Genomic DNA, 24,147 nt, shown 5'->3' with positions numbered 1-24,147 from the left:
CAAAAATGTAAAAGAAAAACAACATTCACGCTCACCATAGCAGTAGAGACAAACGAAGCACGATGACAACAACAAGCAACAAATGATGTGTATTCAAGGAGACATAGTCTCCAGCTGCAATGAATTAAATGACGAAACCAACATGGAAGTTGTATGTATTGGTAGTGTTAGAGAAATGACAATCGTTTTAGTGAAAATGCCAATGAATCTTTAACTTTTATGGGACAAGGTTTCGTTAAAACAAGTATCAGGTGCACTTTAGTGAAACCGTTGGAGATAGGGATGTGCAATTTGCAACTGCTTTTGTTGTAACGATTGACAAAACCACTATAGCGAAAGAAGGTGCAAAAGGTCTTACACATGCACTATAGTTATTCACTCCAACAAAACCTAATATAGTTTTAACGAAATTGTTTATAGTAGATGACATACGTTCGACATTAAAATTGTTGCAACGAAGAAGACGTTCATTACAACCAATGACATTGCCTAAAGAATGAAGTCATATTGAATGTTGCTCACCAAAAAAATCATTGTAATACCTCATTTTGACTTTCATAGTTGGATTTATTCAATGAATGTCTTAAGAATCAATGAGTAAGGTTTTCTGTATATACTTCAAATCTTGTCTTATCAAGATTATTACCATTTAATAATAGAGAAAAAAAAAGTACCATTACCAACATGAAAATAAGAAAATAAAAATTAAAGTCATCATCAATCAAAAAAACAATCTCATTGGACTACTAAACTCAATGACATTTTCTAATTTTTTTTTACTCTATCGATTTTGGTAAAAAGAATCTAAGACATAAAATTGTCGTGTTTGACAATTCACTACATAACACCACTAATACTCTTCATGGATTGTAAGGATAAACACTTGAAGAAACCAAAAATTAAATCAACCATAACATAACTTATTTCATAAAATTAAAAGAAGTAATCAATTATGGTACTCACAATATAGTTTGCATTCAACAATTACATTTCATAACCTAAAATATGTCCTATAGTCTCCTACAGTCAATACACATTTCCTTGCCTTTGCATTTCGACTATCCTTGATCACCATAGTTTACATCTCACATTTCACAAATCCTACCGGAATAAAAATGAAAATTTTCTACAATTTATACAAATTAAAAAAAAAAAATATTGTATACAGATGGTTAATATTTGATGATTTATTTCAACATTAACTTGTCTCAAAAGTTAAAAAAGAACATTTAAGCATGGAAATTGAATAGTCTACTTACAATCCAAAACATATATCTTTTAGAATTTGAAGTTACAATTCTCCTGTACAACTTAAACATATCTACATTGGTTCAATAATGAATAGAACTATTGTCATTTCCAGAGGACTGTGCTGAGAAGAAACTTCTGAGAACAAACTTTTTATATCATATGGGATGCCTTGTGGAACAAAATTTCCATTTGGGACATATATGATACCTTATAGAATTATCTTTTAAGAACAAACTTATCTTCATCTTCTTTCTCTCAAAGAGTGCAGCGATTCTAAATAAGGAAGGTGTAGTTGGAAAAAGTGGAAGCGGCAGACGTGGAATGGTACAGCAAGAAGGAACTTTAGTTTTTTTTTGCTATTAGTATGTGGTGTAGGTAGTAATCCTTGGGGTTTACAAAGAAGAACTGAAAGAAATTGTCCTCGATCCAATTAAGCTTGGCCGATCCAACAATTTAGCCCAAGCCCAATAGGCAAATCGTAACCCATCAGAGAAAACGACGACGGTTTAGATCTTCGCCTTCCCTCTATTCTTTTTCATTATCCCTCTTCTAAACCTCTGACCCAAAAAATGCAGGGCAAACAATGAAGCCACACAAACTTCCCTCTCCGTCACTCTCACGTGTGCTTGCACGTGCCCTATCCCCCGCCACCCCCGCCACCTCCGCCACCCCCGCCACCCCCACCATCCCTACGCAATGCGATTTGGCATTTCCTTTGAAGACGGTGACCACTGCAAACTTCGAACCGTCGCTGGCGGAGCTCCGTCGCCACGTCCGGACGTCGGACTTCGTGGCCATCGACCTCGAGATGAGCGGCATCACCAGCGCTCCCTGGCGCGAGTCCTTCGAGTTTGACCGCTCCGACGTGCGCTACCTCAAAGTCCGAGACTCCGCCACCAAGTTCGCCGTCCTTCAATTCGGCGTTTGCCCCTTCCGTTGGGATTCCTCTAATCACTCCTTCGTCGCGTATCCGTATGTTCTTTTATCCATTCTATCTGGACTGTTAATTTTTATACTGTTAGTTCTGTTGGTGATTTTTGGGTGGTATATTTGTAGGCTAAGTATATTTTTATATTATTTTTAAGGCTGGTTTGAATAGAGAATTGCTCCGTGGCAGGCACAGTTTCTATGTTTTTCCTCGACAGGAGCATGCAGGTCTGGGTCCGTGCGATGAATTTCTCTGGCAGACTACTTCGATGGATTTCTTGGCTAAATACCAGTTTGATTTTAATGCTTGCATACACGAAGGTTGCTTAGTTTTCCTTTTATTTCTTGTATTGCATTTGATACTAACTGTTAAGCTAATGGAAGAAAGGACTTTGTCCTTTCATGTTTTATTTCTATACATGGAAAAAGGAAGATATGTGTGTTTCATTTCTTGGTCTGTAACCTAGATGTGTAGTTTTTCAATGGAAAAAGAGGTAATATCCATAGAGCTCTGCGTATTTTGCTTTTTAGCTTATTTGCAAACTGGAAGGACTCTATATATATGGTTTAGAGTTATAGGAAATTATAGAACATGGGGACATTAAAGATGATAAAGGCCTATGATCCTTAACCAGTAACCATAGTTGGAATTGCTGGTGACGTTTTGGTGTTGGTTTATCTTCCATTTCTGTCATTGACTCATAAGATTGGTATTTGGTTGCACGTCTAAACTCATAATGACATTTATGGTTTCTATGGTTTGAGAATTTTCACCCTTGATAACTGTCAGGAATATCTTATTTATCCAGAGAACAAGAAAGGGAAGCCTTAAGGAATTTGAATTCTGCACTTGATAGTGAGTGGTCAGACATTTGTAAATTAAAAGATGTCAGGGACATGCCGTTGCACAGTGCATCAGACATTTTGTTCACTGCACGAATGAAAAACAAATTCCGCCGATGGCACGATGGGTTATTACATGAGCAAAATCTAGAAGACCAAATTCAAGGAATTACAGAAGACTCAAAATTTCAAGAGATATTTTTTGAGATGCATCCAGCTCTTAGGCTTAATGGATTCACCTCTCACCAGCTTAAATTGATTCATTTGGTAATGCTTATATATTTTTGTGCCCTAACTGATACGTTCACATTTATTTTTCTTTTCGTATTGGTATTTGATTGTGTCATTTATCAGATTCTTTGCCTCAGGATATAGCAGTACTATACATCTATTAAGTTTGTACTCACAGTTTTTCTGACTATAAGTTTAAATACTTTCAGGTCATCAGAAAACACTTCAAAGATCTTTCTTATATCAGTGTGAACAGTGAGGCTTCCGGTTTACAGCATTTAGTTGTGTATACAGACTCAAAGGATGAATTGAATTTACTTCTGGTAATAAATCTTGATATTGTTTTGTTCCTTTTAAATTGTGACATGTGATTTTACATTGGAATTGAATATAATTGTTCCTTCTGCACTTTAGAAATGATGATGGTGGTGATCTATGTCTTTTGATTACCATTGAAAGAATGGACCTAATATTATCCTTCATTTCTAGTTCAAACTGTAAAGGGCTAAGCATTTTCTTAAAACAAAGCTTAACCCTAATTATAGTGATATTGCGCACAATTAATATTAAAAAAATAATATGTTTATGCTAAAGTATATTAAAAGAGATAACATTTGTGCTTTGTCAGTATATAATATGGTATGTTATGTCTAGGTCTAACATAAGAGAAAGCTAAAATATAATGTGGTAGCAGAGTTTTATTGATACCACAGCCACCTCATTAAATTCTTCAATTAATCTCAGAAAAAAGTGAAAGAAGAAAATCATGGGGCAGAAAATATGAAAATTCAAGCTGCTGTGGGACTTCGCCATGTTATTGATCTCCTTTCATCGGAACAGAAGTTGATTGTTGGTCACAATTGTTTTCTAGGTAACAACGACATTCTGAATTCTTGAGAAGCTATTTGATTTCACACCACTAAAATGTTATATACCATTCATACAGATATTGCTCATGTCTACAGCAAATTTATAGGCCCTCTTCCTGGTACTCCTGAAGAGTTTGTTACCTCAGTTAACAAGTGCTTTCCACACATTGTTGACACCAAGATACTTCTGAACACTAATTTTATGCTCCAAGAAAAGATGAAAAGATCCAGAAAATCACTGGCAGCTGCATTCACTTCATTTTGCCCTCAAATTGCTGCTGGTTCAGGAACCAGTTATCTAGGTTCACTCCCACATGTGAAAGTGGACGTTGAAGTCGATGAAGTGAGGTTTGTCTCTGCTTTTTTTGAGTCCTGGCCTGGTTATTGTGATTTGAATTTATCAATCTAATGGTGCAATGTCAGCGACTCCTGATTTTGACAGTTGAGTTTATGTTTCAACTACTAGTTTTCAACAGTTTTCATACATGACAGAGTTCTTTCCTTTTTTTCTGTACATTTTCTTTTTTTTGATACATAACTCAAGAATGCAAAGTTTATAGCTATAAAAGTATACACATTTTTTTTTCTCTCTCTTATTTAATTGTAGATAACATTATAAATATTGGTATGGGAAGTATGCTGTTCAATGGTAAGTTACATTTTAATTTCCCTTGTGATTTTTTGTCGTTTACATGTATCTGCACATAGCTTGAGGTGATTTCTCAGAATTTGGGCTGCTAAGTCTAATAATTTAGTGTCCCATTTGTCTTCTTTAAGTATTGTTCTCTTGCATTTCATATGTTGTCCGAGCTGTCTCTTTAGATAAAAGTACTTCCGGTACCAACATTAGACGTGTATTTGCAGATCATCCAGCTGGAACCCTGGAGGCAAGCATGAGGCAGGATATGATGCCTTCATGACTGGATGCATCTTTGCCCAGTTATGCAGTGATTTAGGTATTGATTACAAACTCCATGATTCTTCAAAACAATTAGCCCTTGACGAGAAACTGCAGAATTATATTAATCGTCTATATCTTAGTTGGATGCATGGGGACATTATTGATCTAACTACTGGTAATAAGGTTGCCGATTCTTCACCCAGTCATAGCCTCAGGAAGCGGTACCCAAAAATTTTGTTTGAGAACATTGTCATTATTTGGGGATTTCCTTCTACGCTGAAGGCAAATGAAATAAGAATGTGCATATCTAAAGTATTTGGTCCAACTTCTATAGTTTCTCTCTTCCACCTGGATGCAACTGCAGTATTCGTTCAGTTTAGTGTAATACAACTAGTTTCTGATTTTCTTTCATTGAAGAACACCTTAGAGAGAAGTGATGGTGCACTATTGGTTTTGCATCCACTGTCAAAACTTTTGGAAGGTGGAAATACATGTGCTGCTAATTATGGTACTTATAAAGAAATTTGTGGCTCACCTTTATCAGAATGCCTGTTTGCTGATCAGGCAAAGGCAGTTGGTATAAAGTGGAAGACCAAGTTGCCAGAATACAAGGTAGTATTGGGGGCCGAAGAACATGAAAATTCAAGTGTAAGAGGTAATGTAAATATTGCTATGGAGAATGTGGAAAGGACCAAGCCAAACAAAATTGATCAATTGCGAAATGCTCCATCTCGGAGACAAGTCTCCCCATATGGGGATGAAGATTCTTGTGTTGCAGAAGGCAACTTGTGATTTCTCGCTAATGACTTTTTGTACAAGGTCAGAATGAAGATATAACATATGAAATTAAACTTTTACAAAGCTACCTATGCTTCCGGCCGGTATTGTTTGTACCACAGTAAATTTAACCATTTGACTGTCATAGGAGCATGAATATTGATTAAACTCAAAATTTCTTATATAGTTTTACATGTACGAAAATTCTATACTTTAACCCAGCTTAGATTTCCACCTCAGTGTCTTGGAAGGATAAATGTAGTCAGTGGTCTTATTCTGTCTAATGAAGTGTGACTCCCATGTCTCAAAGACATTAAATTTGTCTATGTTCACATCAAATTATAAAAAAAAATGAATTTTTTTCTTCCCTTCATTTTGTTCAAACTAGGTATAATATCTCCTCATATGTTCATAAATTTGTTTTCAATTAGTACAATTGTTCAATACGGACGGAAAGTAATAGGATAAGGTTCAATCTCCTCCCCTATCATAAGTTAATTTTTTTAGTCTGTTGTTAAAGAATCCAACTTAATAATTTCTGGCAGAATTTTACATTGTAAGAAAATGGCTAGTTAGAAATATCCCATGCTGCTAATTAGATTGATGAACAGTTTGAATAAGAATGTCACACTTACTAGTTGTCAGAGTACTTATACTGAATTTTTGTTTTTTCTATAAATTTCGTTTGATTATTTTGTTAACTAAACTCATGTTTAAGCAACTTATAATGGGCTACTCTTTCAAGCAGCTGAACTAGAGTCATCTAACCACATGGCTTTGAAATGCATGAGATGCATACTAAAATTATGTAGCTCTCGAACATAATGTGTCTCTTCACTTTATTGTTTGCACATGTTCAAGTCAGCTAAACGAATGAATATATTATCTTCCATTTCAAGTTTGAATAAGAACGAAACCTCACCACTCATTTTTAATGATAAAATTTTGTCTATCTTTTTGTTCTTTTCATTCCATCTGTACTGTACAACCACTCAGATAAAATTTGACTATTTTACTGCCAAATTTTGTACATCATTTTAAATAATTAAATAATTCCTACATTTATTACACTTTTTAAATATTTTTTCTTCTATATTATTAGTTAAAAAAATGTTCCTCTCCAATAAAAAAAGATCCTGAATATTTTCTCAAAACTATTATACACAACATTATCCCGTAAATATACTATTCCCTCATTCTTATTTATGAAACTCAATTACCTGATTCATTAGATTAAGCATAGTGATTATTGATTGATGCTAATAAATTTGTCTTAAATTTTAATTTTAAAAATATATGTGACTAATGCTCTTTTTTACTAATTATTTGTTAGTAAACTGTTGTTTTATAGTTAATAATATTTTAATCTAAAATTAAATAATATGAGAGTTTATTTGTTTTTTACCAAAAAAAAAGTGATCGATGAGTGATTATTTTTAATCGTAAATCAATGCTGTGTATTTTTAAAATGTTCATCCCTTTTACTACATTTTTATGAAAACTTCAAGTTACATTTCTTTTTAAAAGAAGTAGAAAATTGCTTCCACCTTTTTAAATAAATTTACTCAAATATATTAAAAAATTATTTTATTTAAAAAAGCTGTTTTTCTTACACCAAAGCTTTTATGGTGCATATTAAAAGTTTGAAAAATGCTTTTTAACATTGACAACAATAGTTTGTGATTTCTCCGTTTGAAATATACGAACCAATAAAATAGTGACACGTAATTTATTATAAAAGAATTGTTAAAAAAATTGTTAAAATATCATAATTCTAAAAGTTTCTGCGTTATACTGCTCTGAAGGAGGAAAAAACTGGTCCAAAATGTTGTAATGCTAATTGAGGAATATGATTGAAAAAATTGAATTATGACATTAAAAATATTTAGCGTGTGCACAATTACAGTAATCGGGTTTGAACTACAACTCTGAGTAAATTATATAAATCTATTGTTAAAATTCTTGTATAAGTTTAACATAATAATATTAAAACTAATAAATATTAATATATCATTATATAATATTAAACATTTTAACAAAAAATATCTCTAGGCTTTATTAATATAGATGATACATCTGGCCCATTACATTTATATAATATGTATATGTGTGATTGAAAAAACTTGGTTACCACAACAAAGGTCATGTGATGGGGTCCATCACACCAATAATTCCATTTACATTCCTTGTTTAGTGACCGTTGCAAAGGATTCATTTGTGACTTTTAACATTATGTGCTTTTAATGTCACATGCTGTGTTTTTTTTCTCCACCTCACATGTTTGATTTATGAAAGCAATACTTACAATATCTATACACATTTCTTCAGTATATAAACAGTATTAAAATTTACCATAAAATTTAACCCTGTTTATACACTAAAGTTACATGTTACAACACATTACAATGATTAATTTTATAAAGTTATTTCAGTCTATTGATTGTTCGCTGAAATTAAGCATCTAATTACGTTAAAAATGAATTGATCACAATTTTATAATTTTTTTTTGTGGGCATTTCTCTGACCACCTACAAACCAAATTAATGGTTTTTTAGGATGTTTCTTTCTTCAGACAGTTTTGTTTTTGTTTTGTTTTTGTGACTTGATTTCTTGTCGTTTTGGTCAATGGTGATGATGATAAGTTTCAGAGTTTGCCTCAAGTAGCCGTTGCATAAGTCAATCCTATATGGTTCCAGTGAATGCTGCCAATAATGCAAATTAACTTATGATTGAATCAGTCAGTTACCAAATGTTCCTAACATACAAAGATATACCTTCTGAACTTAAGATAATCTTCAATAACAAATATATAGTTTTCTACTCAATATTTTGCACACTATGATGATTGAACCATTCAAATACAGATTTTTTACTACATCAAAGTCACAAAAGTCATTTATTACTTCAAAAGATTGTTCAGACTTCTGCACTTAATGCATAGATTCAAGTAACACACACCAACACATGCTGGTGCTTTGGTGTCAGATTCAGAAGCTAAAACATAGGAATGACAAATGTTTTGTTCAATGAACAGATTTCTGTGTGCTCAATAAACATGTTTCACTCCAAAGTTGCAACACCATTCAAGATTTAAGAGAGAATATATTTCACTAGAAAGTGGACAATACAATTGTTTCAGAGTGCAAGCTTGAGAAATACTAATATATGACCAGAAACAAAGTTGATTTCGGTATATATAACACACTTGCTCTGTCTTAATACATTATTTTCACCATGAAGTTCAATGTAATAGCTTGAACTTCAATCAATGAAACCTGAATTTCTCTATATATGTCAGATTACAATCACAAATACAAATGTCATTGGTAAAAAGTGTTCATAAAGAAATAAAGAATCAAATGAATAATAAAAATAATAATACTAACAACAAGAAATTCAGCATCTTCAATCAATTTTAATCTCACACACAACCTGGCCAGAGTTCAACTCTTCCTCAGCATCAGAAACAATGTCTTCAAGACTCAAAGGCAAGCCAGAAGAAAAAGTAAGTGTTGGTTTTTCTTTAGGTACCACAAGAGACACCCCTCCTTCATTGTTGAGAATCTGCAACACTCTTCTCATGGATGGCCTCTGAGCACTGTCAGGGTTAGCACAACTCAATCCCAAGAGCAAAAGCTTCTTCATTTCTCCTTCCTTAAACTCCCCATTTAGCCTTCTGTCAGCAGCTTCAATGATCCTCCCTTGAGAATGCAACCCCCAAACCCAATCCACCAAATTCACCATCTTTTGTCCCTCCCTCTCAATTGGCCTCCTCCCACAAGCCACCTCAAGCACCACCACTCCATAGCTAAACACATCAGTCTTCTCAGTTGCCATTCCACATTGAAGATACTCAGGAGCAAGATACCCCATTGTCCCAGCAGTTAGTGTTGAAACAGGACTCTTGTCATGGTCCATAAGCTTGGCCAACCCAAAATCACCCAATCTTGGATTCATGCTTCCATCTAGCAATATGTTCCCTGTTTTGATGTCCCTGTGAATCACCCTCTGCTCACACTCCTGATGCAGATAACTCAAAACTGACGCCAACCCAACAGCAATGTTAACCCTATGAACCCAACTCAACACACGGTTAGGACTCCCACCTTCACATTCTTGGTAAAGCACCTTGTCCAAGCTTCCATTTGGCATATACTCATACACAAGCAACAACTCACCCTTCTCAACACACCAACCTAGGAGTTGAACCAAATTCTTGTGCCTCAAACTAGCTATAATTGATAATTCTGCCAAAAACTCAGTTTTTCCATCGTACTGTCTTGACCTTTTGATTGCAGCTATTGTCCCAGAAGACTCAAACAAAGCCTTGTACACTGTCCCAAAAGACCCATTCCCAATTACCCTTGAGGCATGAAACCCCTTAGTGGCCAACTTCACCTCCTTGTAACCAAACTCTTTGGGACAACATCCCACTGTTCCAAAACCTTTCTTCTTCCTCAAACCACGCCACTTCAGAAAAGAAACATACCCCAAAACCACAAGCACCAGGCAGAAAAAAGCAGGACCAACAATGGCAACACAAAGACCGAACAAGAATCTCTTACCACGATTCTTACTACCCTGAGTGGAATTAGAAGAAACAGGAATGCCCTCGACAGCAACATTCGAAGGGCTGCTAGAACCATTGATCAGAGGGTGCGAGTTGGACTCAAACTCCAAACTCCAACTCATGACTTGGATAAGCTCGGTGCTTCCTTGGGTGGAACCAGAAAACCCCAAGTAGAGACTGTCCTTAAAGTACTCATAAAGGTCAAGGTCAACGCTCAAGACAGGGTTTTGAGGCTTGGAAGTGGCTGGTGAAGAGTAGTTCAAGAAAACTTGAAGCTTTTTCTTGTCGGTGTGGTGATAATCAACCCAAGAAGTGATCGGAATGTCGGTGCTGAGATCAACCAAAGTGGAGTTGGTAATCGAGGAGTTTGAGGAGACGCTGAGGTCGAGGGTGAGATGGTTTTGGTTGGGGTGGAAATTGAGGGAGAGGAGGGTGTGGGAGGAGTTGAGGAAGAAGGAGAAGGTGGAGGAGGGGGTGGCGGAGGTGGTGGTGTTGGTGATGGAGAAGGTGAAGTTGGTGGAGAGAGAGAAAGAAGGGGTGGTGGTGATGGGATGGTTGAAGAAGAGGGTGCCGGAGGAAGAGGCGGGGACAGTGGTGGAGAGGGTGAGGCCGACGAGGCCGTTGCGAAGGAAGGAATCACCGAGGAGGGTTATGTTGCGGAGGGTGAAGGAGGGAAAGGAGAAGGAGAAGTTTGTGTTGTTCTGAGAAAGGGTTGATGTTGCTGTTGTTGTAAATAAGCAGATTGAGATGATGAAGATGAAGATGATGAAGATGGTGGTGGTTGTTCTTAAGAACATGGTGGTGGTGTTGTAAGATTGAAGATGAATGTGTGAAAATAAAGAAAGTGAGAAAGTGATGATGGGATTTAAATAAGGAATGGGTGGGAATGTGGGAACATAACGGTTGTGCAAATTTGCTAAGTGGGAAAGTGGAAAACAACAACTAAAAGTTATGTAGGAACATGATGTTTTTGGATTATTTAATATTAATTTACTTTAAATTAGAAAATTTGAATATATGTGCAAAAGACTAATAATAGAGATTTTGGATTATGAGAAGTTTGGGATTACTTTTAACATTTTTCAAGTAAATGAATTTGAAGGTTTGAAAAAAAAAGGCATGGAGATGAGGAGTGTTAGTTAGGAAAATTTATTCATTAATGGCTTATTTGATTTTTAAAATTGCTCATTATTGATAAATAAGGTTTTGAAATGAAAACATTAAATAAGCCTTTGAATTTTTTCTTAAAAAGTAGGATCTTAAATGTATATTATTATAATAATCAAATAACTGCAGATGGTATTATTAATTTTGATGGTATAGTTAAATGAAATCTTAAAGGTTTCGTAAATTTATTTAATTTTTCTTAACTTCAGAAACTGGTTTAATAATGGGGTATAATCTGAAAGATTAAATGTTATTTTTTGTAATATAATTTTTCATGAGTGAAATATTTAAGCATGGTATGAATGAGATTGATAAAAAAAATGAGACTTTAGGGTTTACATTTCTCGAAACCTTTATTTTTCAACAAACAGGTGGTGGTCAAAGGAGGGATTGAAAATCTTATAAACGTGTGAAGTGACAGGAGCAAAATCCAACACTTTCCTAGGTGAAATCATTGAAATTTGATGCCCATGTGAGTCACTCTGTTTTCTGACCCACCAATTCATCAAAGTACAGCATGTTAATGCAAGCTACTTCATACATAGCCGTTATAAATTTGAGATTCATCATCATTAAAGTAAACAAAATATATATGTATACAGCATGTTAATGCAGCTCAAATATATATACTCAATCTAAAATCATTTGATCCAAAATGGGCCTATAATGTATATGTCACCTTGAACTGGAGATTCAAGAAATAAAGCTTGAAACTTTAGTTTTCTCATAATAAACATTCATAGTTCTATCCCTAATTGAACAATGGGAATGACAATTCAACCATATTGCCTTTGATTTTAAACAAACGACTTATTCTTTGTGATCATTTTCATCTCAGAGCTGATCCTGTTGGAAGAGAGAAAAAGGATCAAAGTTGATAAAAGCATTGTTTGAGCAACCAACACCATCTAGGTATCCGCTCACATCATTTGGGTCAAATATTGTGTTTTGCTGCATGGAAAAGTCTAACCCAGATGAACAAACCACCGGGGGTGGCGGAGGTGGTGGCGGAGGTGGTAGAGGAGGGTGGGGCATTTCCAGAGGGTTAAGGTCAGGCCCAAAAGTAGGCCCAAAAGCAGGCCCATTAGCACTAGCTCCTTCAAAGTGACGACAACGTTGGAGAAAAGTACTGAGAGGCCCAATGTATTCATCAAAGCCCACATTTTCAATGGCCCATAACAAGTCATCTGCATTCATAATCTTTCTGTACTCACTCTGACACTTCTCCTTGGCTTTTCTTGTTACATGGGTTATGTAGTTTGTAGCACTTAGTTGAATCATCTCTTTGGCTCCATCAGAGACTTTTGCAGTGTTTGGAAGAAATTTTCTCATGATTTTTGTCACATTTGTAATTGGCATCTTGCTCTTATCTCTCCCAATCAAATTAGGGATTTCAACTCCATCTGCTGCAGTTTCTGTGTTCGCATAGTTGTTTTCTTGCTGCATAGGCACTGTTAAACCTGAACCAATAAAAAAGATAATTACATAATTCAAAACTTCAATTAGATTTATTTGGAGGTGCAAACTAAAAATTACAATTTTAGAATAAAACTTAAGAAAATGAATCTAATTTATTAAACAACTAGTTAATAAATATGTGTAGAATTAGAATTTTGAAATAGTAATTTAAACTTTAAGTTTTAATTCAACTATACAGGATAGTTATATGTAAAGTTTGCATTCATATGCATAGACTTTCAAAACACATCCTTATATAAATCTTAAACTTAGGATTAAACATTAATGGATTGTTTGATAATAATCCAATAACAGATGAATCGATGGATTCAACAAACAACAAATTTTATTACGATAGATTTTAATTAATAATTATAATATTATAAATATAACTCAACCTCACAAGATCAACTTATGAGATTTGCATTACTCTAAATAGTTTTATCTTTTATTCATATGAAACTTTCAATATTATTATAAAAAAAAATTAAGGATTATGCTTTTTGACAATTTTTCTTACCAGCAATTCAACATATCTCTTAGATTAGTTTTATGTAGTGAGCAAATAAAAAAGGGTGCAATTAGTTTGAGAGATCAAATTTTTACTATTTGTATAAATTAATTACAAAATATTACTTATTATACCATAAAATTGAAATAAAAAGTCTTCCCCAAAAGTCAATTACACATTGAAATCATATTTCAAGTGCAAAAGCCAAAATAGTTTATAAATAGAATAATAAGAAGAAGAAAAATGAAAAAAAAGTTCCATCCTTCATGAGAAACAAACTCAATAGTTTATGTGGTACAATTATGATTAGGGATGACAATTTTACCCGCGGGGCACGGGTATCTGCGAGTAAAATCCGTGGCGGGTAGTAACTATTCGCGGATATTTACTATCCGCGGGTAACGGGTAGTGAGTATTTTAATACCCGCTTTTAAACGGGTCGAGTACGGGTAGTATACTACCCGCCCCGCGAGTATCTGTTACCCGCAAAAAATTAAAAAAAAATAATTTATATATTTTTTAATTAAATTTAATTAAATATAAAATAAAATTATATTTTATTAGTTTAAATTTAATTAAAATTAAATTTTAATTTACATTTAATTTAATTTATATTATATATATATATATATATATATATTTTGTATTTTTATTTAAATTTTATTTTTAAAATGTATTAAATATTTTTTTTTGCGGGTATCCGCGGGTACCCGCATGTTTTAAAATACCCGCGAGTAGTTTTTAAATGGGTACCCGACGGATAATGGGTACGATTTTATCCGACGGATCGGATTGCGGATAGACACTATCCGTACCCGACCCAACCCATTGTCATCCCTAACTATGACATTAGATGAACACATAAAAAAACAAGTACTATAGTTGAATTAGAACTTTATTTAAACTGAAATTTTAAAATAAAATAACACAACCATGACATGACCATTTAAACCGATTTTGACTAGAATAATTATGAATTTAGTTTGGCAAAAATGTCCCACTTGATTTTAAATTACTTTGTGTATAGACCATTACATATAGTTAAACCAATTCTTCAAGTTAGAAATTGACCAATGCAAACATTAATTATTTAAATAACTATATCCTAAATATACATTTATCATTATCACTTCAATAACAAAATTTGCAATAATCAAGGTAACATAAATAAAAATATAAGTATACATATATGTTAAAACTAAATAATACGAGACATTGTACATGCTTATCACACAATCCCTATAGTTTCAACACAAAAGTATAAAAATAAAATGTAGGATATGGAATAGGAAATTAGAAATTCTATACAATTATTAGTACTATATGATAATGTAGTATTTAAAGGGCCATTTAACTCAAATAAGTGAAAAATGGTGTAACAATTCATAATTAATAAGACATAGTTATATATTGAAAAAATATATGATATAAAACATTTTACAATTATTAGTATCAATCTCACGTTTTTTACTTTTTATAGTTTGTATTCTTTCTTAACGAATCAACATTGACACTAATATATCACTGAAACCGAAATATAATTAATATTCACATGGTAACATGAGTAATATATATATATATATATATATATATATATATATATATATATATATATATATATATATATATATATATATATATAATTAACATGATACAAATCTCAAATGAAACTAAAAAATCTATATAATTCACACTGTAAAAACATTTTTTTTTAATTTTTACATTTTTCTCTACAATAAGACACTCTACAATAAGACACTCACAATAAAATTTAAGAAATATATTAATAATAATTAAAAATTGGTTGATGATGCTTGTAAAAAAAACACCATAAAAGTGTCAAGATATAACAAAATTTATAAAAAGAGTTGTTTTTTTTTTGTGTGTGTAAGTTTCTTCTTATTTTTGGTAGGATAATAATGTATAAGAAAATCTAGTTAAAAATAACAATTAGACTTCCTTTCTTTACTCAAGTTCAAATTAGTTTAGAAAAAAGTCTAATATATATAATGACAATGCTTTAGAATGTTAAACTATATTAAACTTGTATTAAAAAAGTATTACACACTATTCTATAATAAAAATATTAAACAAGTATAGAAAAACGTGTTAAAAGAGTGTCCAACAAACAATACACTGTTTAATAATAATAATAATAATACGAATATATAAAACTATCAAACATGTGTCAAAAGGGTCTTTTAAAATGTTGAAAAAAATAATACACTATTCTACAATAACAAAATATAATTAAAATAATGAGTATATAAAACTATGAAACATGTGTTTAAAAAAAGTGTAACAAAATTCTACAATATTGTCAATATATATATATATATATATATATATATATATATATATATATATATATATATATATATATATATATAATATGACATGATAAATTATAGAAGTAATAGTTTTACATCCTCAAAATTTTATCAACAATTTCCCTCTACCGGGTCTCATCTTCTATTCCTCACAATCACAAATAATTATATAATAATTTGTTTTATTAAACATCTAATATTAAAATAAATTTAAAATGAAAAACCTCTTTTTTATCATAGTTGTTTTTATTTGAACAAGTAATATCAGAAGACAAATCTCCATAACTATTGTTTTTAATTTAACTTGTGTGTTTTCTTTAAAAATTAGATATTTTAACAAGTCATGCATATATTTTTTATGTGTTTTAGATAATCCAAAATTGCAACATTTTAGACTACTCTTTTTAAAAAAAATAACAAACAGCATGTATTAACATAAGTATACTTCAAGAAAAAAAATAGGATTTAGTTTCTTAAATAATTTTTTTCATGAAATACTAAATCATATGATAACATCTTAATAATCATGTTCTTAAATTTCTTTGATATCATCACAATAAAATTTAAAACATATATCTCATAATAATTAAAATAATTAGTTAAGTCTTATGAAAATAAGCATCATAAAAATATTAAAAGCTTAAGTTTATAGTATGAATTTAATGTTTTAATTTCTTCTTACTTTATTAATATAACAATGTTTAAAAATTGTTTAGTAAAAAATAAGAGTTTATTTATTCACTTCAAACATATTCATATAAGATTAAATATACATGTGTAATATTTATCTGAATCCTGTAAATGTCAGACATGTGTCAGAAGCCTATTTAAAAATTGTAGAATAATGATATAATACATAAATTTTCATCAACCATTTTCTTCTCTCATAACTCATCTTTTGTTCTTCACAATCACAAATAATTACATATAATAATTTTTTATTAAACATCAAAGATTAAAAAAAAAATTGGAAAATCTCTTTATTACATAGTTGTTTTCATTTGAAAACATCAAAGAAAAATCTCCATAACTATTATTTTTAATTTACACTCATTTGTTTTCTTTAAAAAATAAATACATTTTAATAAATTATATTTTTTATGTGTTTTAGATAATACGAAATTATACAATATTAGAATACTCTTTAAAAATAAACAAAATAAAGAGCATATATTAACATAAGTTTACTTCAAGAACAAAAGGTTTATTTTCTTAAATACTTTTTACAAATTTAACCATTAAATCATACATAGCATATTAATTATCATACTCTTAAAGTTTCTTAATAACCTCAAATAAAATTTAAAACATATATGTCTCATAATAATTAAAATAATTGGTTAAGTCTTATGAAAATAAGCATCATAAAAAGTATTAAAAGCCTAAGTTTATAGTATAAGCTATTTTGTTTTTAATTTCTTCTTACTTTATTAGGATAACAATGTTAGGAAATAATGTTTAGTAAAAAATAAAAGTTGTTTATTCTTTTTAAACATATTCAAATAAAGTTGAATAAATATCTAATATTTGTTTGAATCCTCTGAATGTCAAACACTTGTCAGAAATATATTTAAAAGTTGTCCAATAATTACATGATATTTTATAAAAGTAGTATAATTTCATTACTCAAAATCTCATCAACCATTTCTTTTTCTCACATCTCTTATATTCCTCACAATCATATATATAATAATTCGTTTTATCAAACACCTAAAACTAAAAAGAAAAATTTAAAATTGAAAAACCTCTTTGTTATTATACTTGATTTTAATTTAAACAACTAAGATTGAAAAGATAAATCTGAATAACCATTATTTTTAACGTGAATGAACTCGTTTTTTTTAAATGTATTTTAACAAGTTCTATTTTTTGTGTTTTAGATAATCAAAAGAATAACATGTTAACATACTCCTTCCAAAAAAATAAACTAGTTTAGTTTAAATCAACAAGTACACATATCTCAAGAATAAAATTTTACTTTTATTTTCTTAAATAATATTTCATACCCACAAACCAAACCAATAAAATTTTAATGATCATGGACTCAAACTCTTACATAAACTGAAAATATGCAAATACATGCATTTAATGAACATGAAAATAGATCATTAGAAGAAGAAAAAGGAATTATATGATTATTTCCTTAACTTCAACAAGCCAATCCCTTGGTATACAAAAACTATGCACATCAATAGTAGAAATATATGATAACAAAACTATATGAATTTTGATGGAAAAAAGAAAAAGAAATATTAGAATGGCATCTCATAAGGTTGCAAACATAGATACAAAAAAAAAAAAGAAGAAAAAAACTAAAATTTATTTGTAATAAGAACTTGTGTTGAGAACTTACCAGAAGTTGATTTGACATGTTGATCAATGTGAAAGAAGGAAGCTTCATGCTCCATAGCCTTTGAAAACACTAAACTTTTTCTTCCTTAAAAACTACAAAAAAAGGGGTCAGATTTTGAGGTTGAATGCTTCAATCTGACACAATGGAAGTTCAACTACTGAATATTTATAAGTGCATAGTTATCAGAAACACATCATTTGGTTGTATTAAGAGTTACCTTGTAGGGTTTTTATGATTAATGCAATATAAATAGTGCTAAATTTATTTTCACCCTAATATTTTTTTGGTCGAATTTATTACCTGAGTAAACAAATTAGACAATTTTCGTGTTTACTTCTTCGTAGGCTTTTATTGTTCTTATATATTCATAAAAAGTAATTAATTAATTTCTTACTTTGTTTCTCGATTAGTATTGCAAAATAAAGATTAATTGACATACCAAGTTTTGCCTTGTCTAAATTTGTAAAGTTCTACACGTATTCCTAATTAAATTAAATTTTATATTTAATGCTCATCTAAGAAAAAAAAGTTTTTTTGTTTTTGATGGATGAATTTGACTGATTTAAAGTGTTGGGATTTTTCTTTTTTATAGAATTAAGTTTTGACTAATTTGACGCATTTAAAGGAATACTGAAAAATTTTAATTATTGAAAGACAAAAAAATAGCTTAATAACTTCACTATTTATTACTTTAAAAAACTTACCATTTATTATATTTACATGTATTTTATAATTAGAATATTTTTTCTTGTTCTATAATGCTTTGGAAATAGCTTTTTTTTTCTCTAAGATCATAAAATTTGTTTCCTTTTTTACCATTGGGAGAATGGTTAAATGCAAGTGATGACTCAACTAATGTTATTTTAACACATTTTGTGAGAACAAACTGAATGATGAAGGAATTTCTCTTTTTTGTTTAGTTTATTTACTTTTGTTAAATCTAAGAACTTGTTATATATGATTTATATCTATCTTTATATTGAAAAAGAAAAAAAATGCATAATCAAAATAAATATTAAGTTTTGTCGTTTGGTACCTATTGAAAAAAAAAAGAAAAAGAAGAAAAGGCCAACAAAAGTAAAAAAATAATAAGTTTGAAAAATAAGAAAAATAAAATAAAATAAGGCGTTTGGGTTATATGGGAAGACATAAATTTACACGTTGGATTCACTAAAAAAGATTCCACGTTGAATACTGTAACATCCCAAAAATTCACCCTATCAAATTCAAACTCAACAAAAAAAATATTATAATAATACATTTACAGTAACACCCCGTAACCTCACACTTAACCCTATACATATATTTTAAACTCAAATTTAACTACAAATATAAAACATTTAATCTTTCTAATTTGGTCTTCCATCTCTTTCTTCATTCGCACCAGATCACGCGACAATCCTTCATCTGCTCCCGTACAACAAAAACGTTATACGATCATCGCAAAAATAAGATTTTTTCGATACATGCACAAATAAATAAGGGTTAGCTAACATACAACACAAAAATTATAAAACATGCATAAATGCTTTGATATAAACATCATATAAAATTTATCTCAGATATCCTCATATACCATCATACCACAATTCTTACTATACATTCATCCGGATGATACGTTGATGAGCGGTCACGGAAGGTTATGCACTTGTGATGACTCCTACTTTTTTTTCTTACAAATACACTTCCAAGATACTTCATACCATTCACAAGGTTAGTCCCCTCACTATGTCCAACACCGGCACATAGACCAGGACCTCCTGCTCCTCTCACCACATAATTCATCCTTCTCTACATGAGACTGGATGAATTATTAGAGTATCAGGATAACCTCCAACTACGGGACCCTCAACATCAACATATACACTAACAACATAACTTTTCAGAATCTCTCCATGAGATTCATACCATACTCGTTCCTCAACTCACATTATACCATTACAAAACCTCCCCACAATACTCATATCATGAGTAAATGCATGATCTCATATCAATGTCATAGAATACATACATCACAATAATTATCATACCTCATGCATTCACACATATCACATTACATCCTATATTCCAAACATTTATACTCATAGTTTCATCCAACTTAGAATCCAATACTAAAAGTAGAATACATTTGAACGAGCACTGTTCACCAAACTCAACTGGACGAATGCTACTGGACGATCGCTATCTGCCAAACGTTATTCACTGAACACCGTTTGATTAGATCCTATTTGAATGAACGCTATAAATTACTAATCACATAATAATATCGGACGCTTAAGATTGGAACTTAAGACTATCAAATTAATACCGAACGTTCACTATGGACAATTTCTATCTGGGAATGAACATAAATGAAATCGAACTACCTATCATTAATACAGAACGCTTACGAGAATACAAGTCCAACATTGGAGGATGCTCGTCCAACAGTGGAGGACGCTCGTCCAACAGTGGAGGACGCTCGTCCAACAGTGGAGGACGCTCGTTCAGCCAGGCCGGGGACGCTCGCTCAGCCTGAGGACGTTCGTTCAGCCAGGACGCTCGACAGCCAGGACGCTCGACAGCCAGGACGCTCGTCATCCAGGACGCTCGTCATCCAGGACGCTCGACACCAGGACGCTCGTTCAGCCTGAGGACGCTCGTTCGGCCAGGACGCTCGTTTACTTTGGCCGGCCACTATTTGGTCGAGCATAAATTGGACGAACGCTCAGTGTGATACCGAGCACTATAAGGACGAACGCTCGAGACCGAGCACTATTTGGACGAACGTTCGGTATGAGACCGAACTCCAATTTAAACGAACGTTCAACAGGCCGAACGCTTCTCATGACGAGCGCGAACACTCGTCAAACTACGAAGAACGAACGCTCAAAATTGGGTGACAACTTGGACGAACGCGCGCCGAACGCAGGACGAACGCCAACTCAGGACGAACGCGAAGTCAGGACGAACGCTCACTCAAAAGTAGAACGAACGCTAATCTCAAACGAACGCGAACGATCGTCAACTGAAAACCGAACGCTCAGCGTATTAAAAACCGGACGTTCAGACTTTGGCTATGTTGGACGAACGGTCAGAAAATACCGAACGTTCACTCGAACGAAATAACTTGGACGAACGTCCCCTAAGACGAACGCTCGAATATTTTGGACGAACGTTCAGAAATTTGTCTATTTGGACGAACGTTCAGCAAAATAACCGAACGTTCAAAAATTGGCTAAGCCATTTTGGGACGAACGTCCAATTTGAAACCAAATTGGACGAACGGTTTTGCAGAATTTCTGCAGAATTGCAGATTTCCAGAAACATCAAATTCAACCCTTTCTTCGTAGATTTTACCCAGATTTGCATTATACAAAGCATATACAATCAATCAAACAAAATATCTAGCTCCCCTTACCTCTTGAAGACTTCCTTTGTGAATCTTGAACCTAGAAATACAAGTGTCTGGATTTCCTTCCAACTCCAAAGCTCTTTACTTCTTCTCTCCCAGCAAGCCTTGCACTCCTCCAGATGTAGTACCGAACACCTTTCAATCTCCTCCAAGACTTGCAGAACTAAGCTTCTTTCCTCTCCAACAACTTTGAATTTCACGTTCTTCACTAAAATAAAGCAGCAAAACCTCCCCAGTGCAGAACCTCTTCCCCAAATTTATTCTCCTACGCGTTTGAATGGTGCCAAAATGAGAGAAATCACGGAGAGCAAACCTGTTGCTGCTCTTCCTAATTTCTCAATACAACCAAAACGCTACAACACTAATTGTCCTCCACTCCTAATAAAATAAAAAATAAAATAATAAAAGCATAAAGGACACGGTCCTTACAAATACAGTTTAAATTCGACGTTCTATTTAAATAAAACGACGAAGTCCCAAACCATTCGACGTTTTATAGCGCACCTTCCTTTTATTCTTTTTCTTTTAAATTGCAAAGGTTGCGTCGAATTTGAAGGGGCTTAGACCTACTATTGGAAGCCAAAAGTTTCTACCTTTTTAATTCTTTTTTCTTTTTTCTTTTAAACTGCATTAATGGTGTACGAGAGCATTAATAAAACATCGAAGTCTATGGGACTTCGACGTTTTCTTCTTCCGCCAGTATCAAAAAGTAGCGCACTTTTTGATCTTTTCCTTTTTCCCCTCCCATAGAACGTCGAAGTCTGTGGGCTAGGACGTGAAGGGAATTGAAGTACTTGGGAGCATTAATGATGTGCTCTTACCATAACATTAATAGAATGTCGTATTCGATGGGGCTTCGACGTTTTCTTCTTCCACCAGTAGCAAAAGGTGGTGCTCTTATGATTCTTTTTTCTTTAAACTCAGTGTTGTACTGAAATTTGCACTTTTAAAGTTTTTTCTTTAAAATCAGACATGAAATTTTTTCTGTTTACTTCTTCCTTAATCGATTCAAGTTAGAAGTGTACTGAAATTTGCACTTTTAAACCAGTGATCAGTTTTTGATCAATATCAGAACTGCATAATCTTCTCTTCTCAACTAGATTGACGGTTAGTCCACATACAATACAATCAACATTCACAATTCACAGATCGTTTACAAAAGTAAATCTTCATTTCATTTCATTTATATTATACCGAAAGCAGTACATAAAACGAGAGGTGGCTTAATAGCCATGATTACAAAATAAAAAAAAAACTTTGAAAAGTAGTCCCTATTCTTATCAAGATGATTCCATTGAATCTTCATCAGTTGACTCATCATCAGAATCTTCAGTTTTCGAGCCAATGCCATTCTTGTTTAGCACATCTCCCTTCTTCTCCAGTCTGAAAAGAGTCTTTTCAACTCTCTCAACCCTTTCAAACGTCTTCCTAAATTCATTAACAACATATTTCTCAAAATCAGTTTGTTGATTGAAGGCAATTTGCTCATCTGTGAAGAACTATCCATTCACAGTCCTTTTCAGCCTAATAGAAAACAAACTTCTTATACCAATTTCTTGTGACTTTTTGAACAAAAGTTTTTCTTCTTCTGATACATCTACTCCTTGGAGTACTAGCACCTTGCTGATAAATACTCCATATGGAAATTTGTGTGCAATTTCTCCTGCACCGATCATGTGGCCTTTTAGTACCACAACCCAGTTGGTTAGGATTCTAGTCTTGATAGCATTCAACAAAAATACATCTTATGTTGATATTCTATCCTCGAAAAATCTTCTAGGCAGCAGTAGCCAAGCTAGGACATAAGCAATAATTTTCTCCTCCTTGTTTAAGCCATCATGTAGGTACAACTTATCCCTATTGTACCTTCCTGGATATCTTAAGCAGTTTATATATAGCGCTCTTTGATAGCCAGATGTTTGAGTTAGAATCACGGATATGAGAATCCAAACCTTCAGCTTTCAGTTCATCAATATTTGACCAAACATTATTGTCAATAGTAATGTTAACACCTTTTACCCTTGAGTGAATGACCCCATTTAGAACCCTTATGTTTGTGTAGAAAACCTGTACCAAATTTGGATAACAATCTCCTTTCATCTGGAAAAAATAATAAGCCCTTGATATGCAATCCATTCTTGAAAAAGGAACCCTTCTTTCTTGAACAATTGTAGGTCTAGAATAAAAACTTTCCTCGGGTCTCTTCATCACTTATCCATCTAGATGGGTTTGCGTTTCTTGTAACCTGAGCAACCTTCCCTTTTCTTCTTGATGATGTGATGAAGAAGACATGGCTGAATAGAATTCTTGAAACGTTTTTCACAAAGTAGAGTTTTTAACCTCTCACTTTTAAAAATGACAAACGATACGTCAAATTCTGTTGGGCTTCGACGTACTAATTGTCAGCTAGAAGACAAAGAGTTTCAAAAAAGACAAAGGATACGTCGAACTCTACGGATGATTGAAAAGTACACAATCCGCGCCTTTCCCTGCAACTGAACACAACTAAATGATTTGATTCCCTTAACATCATGTTTGAAAAAGTTGTACAAGATTGTCGAAAAA

General features: G+C 32.5%; 3 protein-coding genes across 6 annotated transcripts; 1 reads left to right on the top strand and 2 right to left on the bottom strand.

Annotated features, from left to right (window-relative positions):
* The first annotated feature begins 1,813 nt into the window (after positions 1–1,813).
* On the top strand, positions 1,814–6,111 carry LOC108340987 (poly(A)-specific ribonuclease PARN). Of its 4 annotated transcripts, none has more exons than XM_017578577.2 (7): positions 1,814–2,223; positions 2,375–2,499; positions 2,969–3,288; positions 3,462–3,575; positions 3,997–4,123; positions 4,199–4,469; positions 4,986–6,111. In XM_017578577.2, exons 1-7 carry the CDS (start codon positions 1,835–1,837, stop codon positions 5,812–5,814), a joined length of 2,175 nt encoding a protein of 724 aa, XP_017434066.2. In that variant the 5' UTR covers positions 1,814–1,834; the 3' UTR covers positions 5,815–6,111. The 4 variants fall into 4 exon arrangements, with proteins under 4 accessions (XP_017434066.2, XP_017434068.2, XP_017434067.1 ...); XM_017578579.2 differs by having other exon boundaries at positions 2,369–2,499; XM_017578578.2 differs by having other exon boundaries at positions 2,087–2,223; positions 2,337–2,499.
* Positions 6,112–8,881: 2,770 nt separating this feature from the next.
* Positions 8,882–11,254, bottom strand: LOC108341425 (probable L-type lectin-domain containing receptor kinase S.7). Its single transcript, XM_017579112.2, has one exon. The coding sequence runs from the start codon at positions 11,164–11,166 to the stop codon at positions 9,205–9,207; it is 1,962 nt and encodes a 653-aa protein (XP_017434601.1). The 5' UTR covers positions 11,167–11,254; the 3' UTR covers positions 8,882–9,204.
* Positions 11,255–12,370: 1,116 nt separating this feature from the next.
* On the bottom strand, positions 12,371–18,243 carry LOC108341426 (nuclear transcription factor Y subunit B-1). Its single transcript, XM_017579113.1, has 2 exons — positions 18,189–18,243; positions 12,371–12,996 (listed from the first exon to the last, which is right to left on the bottom strand). The coding sequence occupies exons 1-2, from the start codon at positions 18,241–18,243 to the stop codon at positions 12,371–12,373; spliced, it is 681 nt and encodes a 226-aa protein (XP_017434602.1).
* Between the last annotated feature and the right edge of the window lie 5,904 nt (positions 18,244–24,147).

Source organism: Vigna angularis, chromosome 6, assembly GCF_016808095.1.
Source record: "Vigna angularis cultivar LongXiaoDou No.4 chromosome 6, ASM1680809v1, whole genome shotgun sequence".
In the NCBI taxonomy this organism is placed as follows: Eukaryota; Viridiplantae; Streptophyta; class Magnoliopsida; order Fabales; family Fabaceae; genus Vigna; species Vigna angularis.
This window is presented reverse-complemented; position numbering and strand designations above follow the sequence as displayed.